The sequence below is a fragment of the Ursus arctos genome, unplaced genomic scaffold, assembly GCF_023065955.2.
Source record: "Ursus arctos isolate Adak ecotype North America unplaced genomic scaffold, UrsArc2.0 scaffold_4, whole genome shotgun sequence".
Lineage (NCBI taxonomy): Eukaryota > Metazoa > Chordata > Mammalia > Carnivora > Ursidae > Ursus > Ursus arctos.
The window spans coordinates 67,973,950-67,986,479 of record NW_026623056.1 but is presented as its reverse complement, the minus strand read 5'-3'; the positions used below and the strand labels follow the sequence as shown (position 1 = coordinate 67,986,479).

Here is a 12,530-nt window from a genome sequence, read left to right as displayed (position 1 = left end):
TTTTACTAAATTATCATGAAATGCATTAACCCTAGATATACTGTCAAGCGGGGTTCTTTGGACCTGGTGTTAGTTTTTTAACCTTTTTTTTTTTTTTTAATATTTCTAACTAGTAGGAAGAATTATACTACATGACTTTTATTCTTTTTTAAAATTTTAATCAGTGTGTTTTTAATAGGAAAAGAACAGTTCTCTTGCTATTACTATGTGTCCAGTGGAACCTTTTGTAAGTCAAAGATACATTATGGAACCTTAATGATCTTGATTTTCCTGTATTGTTAAGTATTTTGCCATTTTCTGATCTTGGTAACTAATTCATTATTTATTTCCAACTGTGCCAAATAAAGACTAAAAAAAATAAGCCAAGAGAAAATAATGGAAGTGCCTAGAAGGATGATGCAATAGTGAAATAAGTCATCATTATATCATCTTCAGTTTCCTTATTGCATAGTCCATTAGTTCTATATCATTTTTCATGAACGTTTAAAAAGTCTGGAGACTCTGTCTTTGTAGTCTTCCTATTCTGTTTTAAGTTTTTTTTTTTATTTTAAAGATTTTATTTATTTATTCGACAGAGATAGAGACAGCCAGCGAGAGAGGAAACACAAGCAGGGGGAGTGGGAGAGGAAGAAGCAGGCTCATAGCGGAGGAGCCTGATGTGGGGCTCGATCCCACAACGCCAGGATCACGCCCTGAGCCGAAGGCAGACGCTTAACCGCTGTGCCACCCAGGCACCCCTTAAGTTTTTAGTAAACACAATAGAGAATTCAGTATTTTTCATTTTCCGTCTATAACGTCAAAGAAAAGAAAGTTGGCATAGGAAGATGCTTCAATTAGATGAATGAGAGGATGACTGCAAAGAGAATGATAGTAGTACTCTAGACATGAATGATGATGGTGACATTGACTGTATAAGCAACATCTCTGACTCTTGTCTTGAGATGACAACATCCCAAATGAGTTTTTTCAAACTCAAGAATCAGTGAGTGGACAATGTAGTTCAACATTGTAGTTCTTTTATTTTTTTCCAGGTTTATTGTGGTATAATTGGCATGTAACATTGTGAAAGTTAAGGTCTACAGCGTGATGATTGATGTTGTGGATAATTGTGTTCCCTTTACAAAATCACTTAGCAAGTGTATGCCATATAAGTAAAGTCTCTTCCTTATTGTGTTTATGAAGAGACCGTTGAGTATCTTTAAATAGACACAGGCTCTAATAAAGTCATCGTAAAAGTTATGGACATGCGAGTAGATCCCCAGATAAGGCATTGAATCATAGTACTTTGTAAAATATTCCAGTTTTAAAATACACTGCTTGCCAGTCTCTCAAGAAGCCTAATTCTTAATAGTGTGTTGACATTTACATATTTTTGACCAAATATACTCAAGTAGTGTTAAGCATATGGCAACATTCTTAAGTAATATGTATATAAAATAAAAAAGCAAGCAAACTTTATGTCGGTAATTCAAAAATAATGTGGTTGTCTTTTTGCTAAAAGAAAATGAGTCAGGCTAATACTGACTCTAAATGATTTTAATTTCAAGAAGTCTGTTTATTAGGTGGTGGTAATATTTTACATTATACCCTAATATCCATAGTCTCAGTGAGCTGTACTGTATCCAGTCACTTTGCCTCCTTTTGTTTCTTTTCTGAGTTTCTCAATTAAGTTCTATTCTTCATTCTGGAAATATGAAAAGGCAAGATTTGGGAAAGGTAGGAGGGATTGTTAATGATTTCTCCTGCTTCAGTTATTTAAAGGAAAGAAAAGGAAGTTATCTGAAGAAATTTGGCTCACTCAATTCCCTGAAGAGTTTTTAATAGTAGGATCTGAATGAATTCAAGCCTTAAGTAGTCTCAGAATTCGTACTTTCTTCGGCATTTCATTTTTTGCTCGCAGGGTGGTGGGTATTGCCACTGAGTGCCTCCTGAAACAGCATCTCAGGAAGTACAGCCTTTGATTTACAGATTCATCTTATTAAGAAACAGGTTCCCTACTAAAAGGTCTTTCCTCCCTACTTCATAATGGTGCTATTTATACAATCTTAAATTAATGAAAAACAACCACATTGACTTAGAATTTTCTGGAAGCAGTTACTCATCTTCCTTTCAAGTCTATTCTAAATTTCTTTCCTGCCCACTTTTCTATAGGGTGATGTGATTGCCTATTGTATACGCATAGTTTTATTTATACAGATTATGGTAAACACATTTTCTGAACTAAAAATTGGTACAAGTACCTTAACATATTTTTCTGAATTAATGATTTTTATTTTAAAATCTTACAAAATTTTTTCAAATTTCATATAATAGTTTAATTTATTTATACTTACTGATAACAGAGTCACACAAAAAGAAATAGCATGGGTGGGGAAAAGAGTATTTTCTATGAGGAACATCCTAGTAACTTAGAGTTACAGGTTCGCCCATAACCTGTCTTCTACATTTGCTAGAAATGGACCTCACATTCAAATTTCTACAATGAGTGAAGATTTAAAAACGGATACATTAAACCTCTGATAGACTTGACAAGCATGTAGAGAATCACTCTCTTCGGTTTTTAATAGGTCATGGTAAAAATGAAGCCTGTGATTATACTTCAGTATTTACGAATGTGACTGAGACTGTCACACTTTGCATAGGCCTCCGAGTTAGTTACACTTGTCAGTCTTCCATTTCTTTGAAAACAGAAATCCTACAAATTCCTTATGGAATGTGTGATGTTTCAAGGATGCTCTCAGAAGTGACTCTGCTGTATGGTGCTCAGCCCTACACCCAGCTCATCAGATGAGTCTATGTCCTATGCATCTTTTTCTTTCTGCACTTCTGCTTTTGTTCCTTCATAAGCTCCCAGTGATGTAAGAAAGCTAATTCCAGCTCCCTTATAGAGCTACATCACTGTAAAAGAGACTTAGCATTCATGTTACTCTGCATAAAGTGCTTGTGAAAATTCAGAAACTTGGTGTGCTTTGGAAGACAGTTAACACAATGCCAGAGTATTTTCTCTAATTGATTTGCCATGTGGATTAGTTTATAGGATTTCCAGTAGCAATTTCCAATTTAATAGGAATGGCAAAATATGTTACTAAAGAAGTGACAGGAATGCATATATACGTATGTCCATTGTGTTTTACATATGTATATATATACACACATATATAGAAACTTACAAACACTAGATGCTTTTGCTTATTAGCATCATAGCATAATACTAGTTCTGTCCCTTCTTAACTTTTTTATTTATTTATTTATTTTAGAACACTGCTGTTTGCTTTTAATTGGAAACAAAAGATGAAGAAGGAGAAGCCGTGTATTCGCTAAGGATTCTATCTGCTTGCTGCTGCAGACCTGTTTAGTCAGGAATTCTACTGCTGCTTCTTGCTTAGGAGTTGATCAGCTCCGTGGTCAGACTACTTTGGAATTTGCCTGTCTTTCATCTTGTCGTTGCCAGAGGAAAGCCTGGTTGGAATGTAACAGGACATCTCTGTCTGATTACTATGGAAGGTGATACACTGACACGCACTTACTGAAGTTACATCTCTCTCACCCACAGAAAAGCATTCTTTAACGTGAATAGAAACCACGCCCTTGTGAACACTTCTATTGAACATGACTCATGGAGAAGAGCTTGGCTCTGATGTGCACCAGGATTCTATTGTTTTAACTTACCTAGAAGGATTACTAATGCATCAGGCAGCAGAGGGATCAGGTACTGCCGTTGACAAAAAGTCTGCTGGGCATAATGAAGAAGATCAGAACTTTACCATTTCTGGCAACGCATTTCCCACCTGTCAAAGTAATGGTCCAGTTCTCAATACACATTCATATCAGGGATCTGGCATGCTGCATCTCAAAAAAGCCAGACTCTTGCAGTCTTCTGAGGACTGGAATGCCGCGAAGCGGAAGAGGCTGTCTGATTCCATCGTAAATTTGAACGTGAAGCAGGAAGCTTTGCTAGCTGGCATGGTTGACAATGTGCCTAAAGGCAAACAGGATAGCACATTACTGGCCTCTTTGCTGCAGTCATTCAGCTCTAGGCTGCAGACCGTTGCTCTGTCGCAACAAATTAGGCAGAGCCTCAAGGAGCAAGGATACGCACTCGGTCATGATTCTTTAAAAGTGGAGAAAGATTTAAGGTGCTACGGTGTTGCATCAAGTCACTTAAAAACTTTGTTGAAGAAAAGTAAAGCTAAAGATCAAAAGCCTGATACCAATCTTCCTGATGTAACTAAAAACCTCATCAGAGACAGGTTCGTAGAGTCACCCCATCATGTCGGACAAAGTGGAGCAAAGGTCATGAGTGAACCCTTGTCATGTGCTGCCAGATTACAGGCCGTTGCAAGCATGGTGGAAAAAAGGGCGAGTCCAGCCACTTCACCCAAACCTAGTGTTGCTTGTAGCCAGTTAGCGTTACTCCTTTCGAGTGAAGCCCATTTGCAGCAGTATTCTCGAGAACATGCTTTAAAAACACAAAATGCAAATCAAGTGGCAAGTGAAAGACTTGCTGCCATGGCCAGATTACAGGAAAATGGCCAGAAGGATGTTGGCAGTTTCCAGCTCTCGAAAGGAATGTCAAGCCATCTCAATGGTCAGGCGAGAACATCGTCAAGCAAACTGATGGCAAGCAAAAACACCAACTTTCAAAATCCAATGGGTGTTGTTCCTTCTTCCCCCAAAAATGCAGGCTGTAAGAACTCACTGGAAAGAAACAATATCAAACAAGCTGCTAATAATAGTTTGCTTTTACATCTTCTTAAAAGCCAGACCATACCAAAGCCAATGAATGGACATAATCATAGTGAGAGAGGAAGCATTTTTGAGGACAGTAGCACGCCCACAACTATCGATGAGTACTCAGATAACAATCCTAGTTTTACAGATGATAGCAGTGGCGATGAAGGTTCTTATTCCAACTGTGTCCCCATAGACTTGTCTTGCAAGCATCGAATTGAGAAACCGGAACCTGACCAGCCTGTTTCTCTCGATAATTTAACTCAGTCCTTGCTGAACACCTGGGATCCCAAAGTCCCCACCGTAGATATCAAAGAAGATCAAGATACCTCAAAGAGTTCTAAGCTAAATTCACACCAGAAAGTAACGCTTCTTCAATTGCTACTTGGCCATAAGAATGAAGAAAATATAGAAAGAAACAACAGTCCTCAGGAAGTACACAGCGATGTGACCAAGTTCAGTACCCAGAGTTACACGAGGACCTCTGTAATAGAAAGCCCCAGTACGAACAGGACTACCCCAGTGAGCACTCCTCCATTACCCGGATGCACAAAAGCAGAGTCTCCCATCAATCTTTCCCAGCACTCTCTGGTCATCAAATGGAATTCCCCACCATATGCCTGCGGCGCGCAGTCTGAAAAGCCAGCAAATTCTGCGTCTAGCCACTTGATGGACCTTACAAAGAGCAAAGAATCGCAAGGAGAGAAACCCGTCCAGAATGAAGGCGCACAAAGCTCTGCAACTTTCAGTGCCAGTAAACTGTTACAGAATTTAGCTCAGTGTGGAATGCAGTCCTCCGCCTCAGGAGAGGAGCAGAGACCTAGCAAACAGCTGCTGAGTGTAAACACAGATAGACCTGTCGGCGTGGTTGATAGATTAAATAGTCCGCTGCTCTCAAGTAAAACAAACGCAGTGGAGGAAAACAAGGCCTTCAGCAGCCAAGCAACAGGTCCCGAATCAGGACTTTCTGGTTCTGAAATAGAAAATCTGCTTGAAAGGCGCACTGTCCTCCAGCTGCTCCTGGGAAACCCCAACAAAGGGAAGAGTGAAAAGAAAGAGAAGATTTCCTTAAGGGATGAAAGTACTCAGGAACATTCAGATAGAGCTTTAAGTGAACAAATACTGATGGTAAAAATAAAATCTGAGCCTTGCGATGACTTACATATTCACCATTCAGATGCGCACTTGAGCCATGATGCCAAGGGTGCCCCATTCTTAGGTATGGCGCCTCCCGTGCAGAGAAGCGCAGCTGCCTTACCAGTGTCCGAGGACTTTAAATCGGAGCCCGTTTCACCTCAGGATTTTTCTTTCTCAAAGAACGGTCTGTTGAGTCGACTGCTCAGACAGAATCAAGAGAGTTACCTGGCGGATGATCTGGACAACAGTCACAGGAACAGTGAACTGACAATTCTAGAATCAAAGAACCTTTGCATGGTCCCTAAGAAAAGGAAGCTTTATACTGAGCCTTTAGAAAACCCATTTAAAAAGATGAAAAATAACTTAGTTGATGCTGCAAACAGTCACAGTGCTCCAGAAGGGCTGTATGGGTCCTTGCTTAACCAGCAAGAGCTGAAATTTAGCAAAAATGACCTTGAATTTAAATACCCTGCCAGTCATGGTGCAGCCAGCGAAAGTGAACATAGGAGTTGGGCCAGAGAGAGCAAAAGCTTCAATGTTCTGAAGCAGCTGCTTCTCTCGGAAAACTGCGTAAGAGACTTGTCCCAGCACAGGAGTAGCTCCGTCGTCGAGAGTAAAAAGAAAGGACACAGAAATAACGTGACCAATAGCAAACCTGAATTCAGGATTTCTTCTTTAAATGGACTGATGTACAGTTCTACTCAGCCTGGCGGTTGCATGGAGAACAGGACATTTCCATACCCAGGAGTAGTAAAAGCTCCCATGAGTCCTCCTTTTGCTGAGCACTTGGGCTGTGCAGGGTCTAGACCAGAACCTGGGCTTTTGAATGGGTGTTCTGTGACCAGTGAGAAGGGACCCATTAAGTGGGTTATCACAGATGCGGATAAGAACGAGTGTGAAAAAGACTGTCCGAGGCTGACCAAAACTAACCCGATACTGTATTACATGCTTCAGAAAGGAGGCAGTGCTGTTACCAGTCGGGAAACACAGGACAAGGACATGTGGAGGGAGCCCTCGTCTGCTGAAAGTGTCTCACAGGTTACAATCAAAGAAGAGTTACTTCCTGCTGCAGAAACTAAAGCTTCTTTCTTTAATCTAAGAAGCCCTTACAATAGCCATATGGGAAGTAACGCCTCTCGCCCGCACAGCGCAAATGGAGAAGTTTATGGACTTCTGGGAAACGTGCTAACCATAAAAAAAGAATCAGAATAAAATGTACCTGCCATCCAGCTTTGGATGTTTTTAAAACTACTTAGTATGAACTTGAGATCTGTATAAATAAGAGCATGATTTGAGAAAAGCATGGTATAATTGAAACTTTTTTCATTTGAAAAGTATTGGTTACTGGTGATGTTTAAATATGCATACTACTCTTTGCTTTACGCTAGATGTCCTGAGGAAACTACTGAACTAGCAATTGGTTGTTTAACACTCTGTATGCATCAGACAACAACTGTGAGTAGCCTATGAATGAAATTCTTTCATAATCAGATGATAGGCGTAAATGAAAACGTAAATCTCCATCCACAGTGGATTAATGCATTTTGCTGCCTTTATTAGGGTACTTTATTTTGCTTTTCAGAAGTCAGCCTACATAACACATTTGTTTTTAAATCCAAATTGTTAAATAACTCTTTAAGTGTTAATTATTGAATAAAAAAACCTAATTCACTTCTCATTATCTGATTCAAAAATAAATTAGAAAAAAATATGCTTACATTTTTCACTTTTGCTAAAAAACATATTTATTTTTAACTCTTGGAAGGGGTTTTGTGGTTCCCAACGTGTCTGCCCCACCCCAGTCCTTTTCAATATATATTTCTTTAAACCTTGTACTACTTAGTAACAATTGATTACAATTGATGGAAGTTTGATAGATCCTTAAAAAAAGGCAGATTTCCATTTTTGTATTTTAGCTACTTTACTAAATTAATATTCCTCCTTTTACAGAATTAGGAAAGTTAACCATTTACCTTCAGGTGGTTTCCTGAATAGTTGAATATTTAAGAAGTTGTTTTTAACAGAAGCAAAATGGCTTTTCTTTGGACAATTTTCACCATCTCTTGTAAAAGTTACTTCTCACCATTTCTGTGGTACCTGTGAGTCTTATGACCAGGGTTTCTTAAAAGCTGGACTCAGACCACCTGCATTAGAATCATCTGGAGCCCTTGTTTTAAAATGCAGATTCCTAGGCAGCATCTCAGATCTACAGATCAAGAATCTCTGCTAAGTGGACCTGGGAATCTTCCATCTGCATCTTAACACACTCCCTAGGTGTTTCTTCTGCACACTGAAGTTTGAGAACCATTGCTTATGACTTTTCTCAGAACACAGGATTGTAAACAAACTATTTGATGCCTATATTTTCCCCAGTACAGTTATACATCAACTCAAAATTTGCAATATTGTAGTTCATATATAACCGTTATGTCTTTGGAAAATCGGGTTCAGAATACTTTTTATGACAAAAAAAAAATTGGGTGGAGGGGACAACTTTCATATCTGGCTCAACATCTCAGGAAAATCTGTGATTATTTATGTGTTCTAATGAGTAACATCTACTGAATTAGCCTTAGGGATGGAATAACAGGGCCACTTACCAAACTCAGGTGATTCCAGGATGGTTTGGAAACTTCTCCTGAATACATCCTTAGTTTCTATTAAAATCATTGTCCTTAGAACATTGCTGACAAAGATGAAAACATTTATTTCAAACCCAAGAAAGGCACTAAACTCAGATTGACTAAACAGAAAAGTAAAGTACAAAGGGCACATGTATGTGGCAGAGTTGTACACGGTCACTCCATTGGACGTATTATTTTAAAATTGCAATTAGAAGTAAACATTGATATTATCTTGGAAGAACTTATTATTGAGCCACATGGGGTTTTGATCTTGAAACAAGTCCATATGTTTAAGTTCAACTTTCACGGTCCACAATTCATTCACCAGATTAAATATGTTTGTTTTTAAAAGTGAACCAGGTTTGCAACTGACCTATCAAAAAATTGTTATATAATCAACTATTAATTAGAAGGAAATCTATTTGAAGTTGTTCTACTTGAAGTTGTTTCTAAGATTTTTATATTAAAAATGGGCGTTATTTCCTAATATGATCTAAAACCCTAAATGATTATTTTTTTCTCAAAATGATTTGTAAATAGTTACTGGATATATTATAAAACAATAGTCAGGAGTGAATATTATGCTACGTCATGGAGAGATGAAGGCATACGCTTATTCTGAAGTGAAAATCCCACTGGCCAGTGAATATATTCTACTCCATCCCATATTGACTCTGTGACAATCTTATTGTCTAACCTATATACATAAGCTTTTAAACAAGTCATTTTTTTTTTCCTGCCATTATGAAGGGTCTGGAGCCTTAGAGGTCTGCTAGAAAAATTGTTGGTATTCCCCTTCGGTCAGGGGAAATTGGGCTTTCACAAGGGAGTGAAATGTGGGTCAGGGAAAAGAACACCAAGGGCCAGCATTGCTATATTTTTGTTTGTTTCTTCGGTTGGTTGGTTGTTTCTGTTGTTGTTGTCATTCACGGTTAAAGGAATGAGGATATATAATACGTAGATAAACATGACCAGAAGAATGATGTTCTGATTTACTAGTGAATGTCCCCAATTTGAGTTTAGGGTGTTTTTAAAGAACAGTGAGAAAGGGGCATACATCCATAAGTTCACTTTGTTTATGCATATGTAGATACAAGGGTGCACATATACACATTTTCAAGGACTATTTTAGATATCTAGACAATTTCTTCCTAATGAAGGCATTTGTGAAAGGGTACTACAGCTCTCATTGACATCAGTAAGGTAGCATTACCTGTTTATTCTCTGGTACATGTTACAGAAGAGTAAACTGGTGAGAGTATATATTTTATATATATATATATATATATATTATATGTATATATATATATATTGACTTGTTACATGAAGATGTTAAAATCAGTTTTTAAAGGTGATGTAAATAGTGATTTCCTTAATGAAAAATACATATTTTGTATTGTTCTAATGCAACAGAAAAGCCTTTTAATCTCTTTGGTTTCTGTATATTCCATGTATAAGTGTAAATATAATCAGACAGGTTTAAAAATCGTGCATGTATGTATACAGTTGCAAGTCTGGACAAATGTATAGAATAAACCTTTTATTTAAGTTGTGATTACCTGCTGCATGAAAAGTGCATGGGGGACCCTGTGCAGCTGTGCATTTGGCAAAATGTCTTAACAAGTCAGATCAGATGTTCATCCCAACATGACAGTATTCCATTTCTGGATATGACTTCTGTGGTTTAAGCTTTGTGAAAGAATGTGCTTTGAATCCAAGGGTCTTAAAACTTTTTCAAATCAAGTCAACCACTTTTCAACATAAAGAGTTACACAACGACTTTCATGAATTTTTTAATCCCATTGGAAGTGTACTGTTATACCAGGAGTGTTCCAGTATACTGGAATACAGGCACATGACCGTTCATGATATGAATTCTGGGGTTTACACAACCAATTTTGATGCGATCTGCTTAGTAATATAATTTGTCATTTTTATTAGAAATTTAATTTCTTCATGTGATGTCATGAAACTGTACATACTGCAGTGTGAATTTTTTTGTTTTGTTTTTTAATCTTTTAGTGTTTACTTCCTGCAGTGAATTTGAATAAATGAGAAAAAAATGCATTGTCTTTTGTTTCAAATGACTGTTATTTTGTGGGCTCTCTCTGGTTTTTAGGTTTTCCATAAATATAAAACTCTTTGGTCATGAAAGTAGCAAGTCTTCAAGGATGCTTTACCCTTCTCAGAAAAAAAAAGAAAAAGAAGAAGAAGAAGAAGGTGGCCGGTGAGTTAATGTAGCTAGAGGCAGGGCAGCCGAAGCATAGCTCAAAGACGCAGTCCGCCCACCCACCGCGATTCTGTTACTTGGTACGTAACTGAATAATCACTGTGGATTCTCAAAGCACGAAAGAATTTGTAGAGTGTTCGGAAATAAAGATTTGAGAACCATTTGTTTTTAAGCTAAGTTTTTATTAGGTTTTTATCCAATTTTCAATGAGTGTTATATTCATTTTAAATTTAAAAAAAAAAAAGGTCAGGGCGCCTGGGTGCCTCAGTCTGTTAAGCGTCTGACTCTTGATTTCGGCTCAGGTCATGATCTAAGGGTCGTGGGATCCAGCCCCCTGTGGGACTCTGTGCTCAGCTGGGACTCTGCTCCGGACTCTGTTCGGTATTCTCTCCCTCATCCTCTGCCCCTCCCCCTACCCACTTGCTATCTCTCTCTCCCTCTCTCTCTCTCTCTTTCCCTGTCTCTCAAAATACATACATACATACATACATAAAGGTCTTCAGTCATCTTCCAAAACTGAATGTATATATGTGTGTGCACACACATCTATATGTAAATATATACTGTATGCATACAGGTAATGAGTAGTTGACAATGATAAGGAAAATATGTAATAAGTAATGGAGACCAATTTATTTAGGAAAAAACCAATTCTTGTGAAGTGATGGCCTAGGAACTTTTATTTTTGCATATATATTATTAATGATAATTTAGGAGGAAAGCATTTTCACAAGACGAGTTTCTATTTTCTGGCACTAAAATAAGTTTGTTACAATAGTGAAAACATTGCAGCTACTCTCCTCACAAGTTTATAAGCATTGTCTAAAAAAACCGAGTAGCAGAAATACATTCAGATAGTCTACATTATTAAAATGTTGAAGTTAGACTTTGCTATAATGTATGGACACCATCATTAGAATCAGAAGCACAGCCATGTTTCGTTTATTGATTTATATTGTGAAAATGCATAGTAAGTGTACAGAATAATTGCCTAGTAAGGGATATTTTTTTTTCAGTTTGTTTATTTAATCTCTACACCCAGCGTGGGGCTTGAACTCAACAACCCCAAGATCAGGAGTCTGCATGCTCTTCCAGCTGAGCCAGCCAGGCGCCCCAAGGGATTTTTAAGAAGTGAACTAGTTACTAATTCTTGACTACAAGATAGGGCCAATGACTTAAACGTGAAGGGTCTTTAATAATCAGAATTTTTTTCTGCTACTGATATCACTAAACTGTGACCTATTTGGTTATTTAAAAAAAAAAGTAGGTTTTAAATGTTTATTATTAAGCATATCACTTTTTGTTTATTCCATGAGCCTAGAGGAGTATCTAACATGCACCTCGTAAGGGTTGGTGGCGGGACCTATTGGTATCATTTAGTATGAACTACGCGTCTCTTACAGTAATAGTTACATTTTAAAGATGCCGTCTTCATCGGTAAGTTAAAGACTCCTGCTCTGAAAAACCAGAATTAATTGTACTCTCTGGTTTTAGCACAATAGTTGGAAATAAAATTCGAATCTTGTAAATGAGGAAGTGCTGCTGCACTTACGCGCTCCTCTGAGTGGGTAACAGTAAATCTATAAGCCCAGGTTTTAAAATAGTGTATTTCTGCAGTCAGAGCAAGAGGATTTTTGAGCCATTCCAAGTGGTCTTCTTACAGCCTTTCAGTGACACAAATACCTAGACAAATTGTATTTTCCAGTCTTTGCCTTTACCAAGTTTCATTGGTGCTCTAAATTTGTGGAGAAAAGTTTATGGCCATTTTGAACTGTTTTACTCATCTTTGCTGATAAAGCATTCCCCTG

At 37.8% G+C, this 12,530-nt stretch overlaps 1 protein-coding gene across 4 annotated transcripts in view; it reads left to right on the top strand.

The window, feature by feature from the left end:
• NRIP1 (nuclear receptor interacting protein 1) overlaps nucleotides 1-10,559 on the top strand; it is a 94,938-nt gene extending 84,379 nt beyond the window's left edge. For all 4 annotated transcript variants that reach the window (XM_026485967.4, XM_057306858.1, XM_057306859.1 and 1 more), the window contains one exon: nucleotides 3,258-10,559. In XM_026485967.4, coding sequence (XP_026341752.2) covers nucleotides 3,610-7,080 — 3,471 coding nt within the window. In that variant the 5' untranslated portion in view covers nucleotides 3,258-3,609 and the 3' untranslated portion in view covers nucleotides 7,081-10,559. The remainder of the gene's footprint in view (nucleotides 1-3,257) is intronic.
• Nucleotides 10,560-12,530: the final 1,971 nt, after the last annotated feature.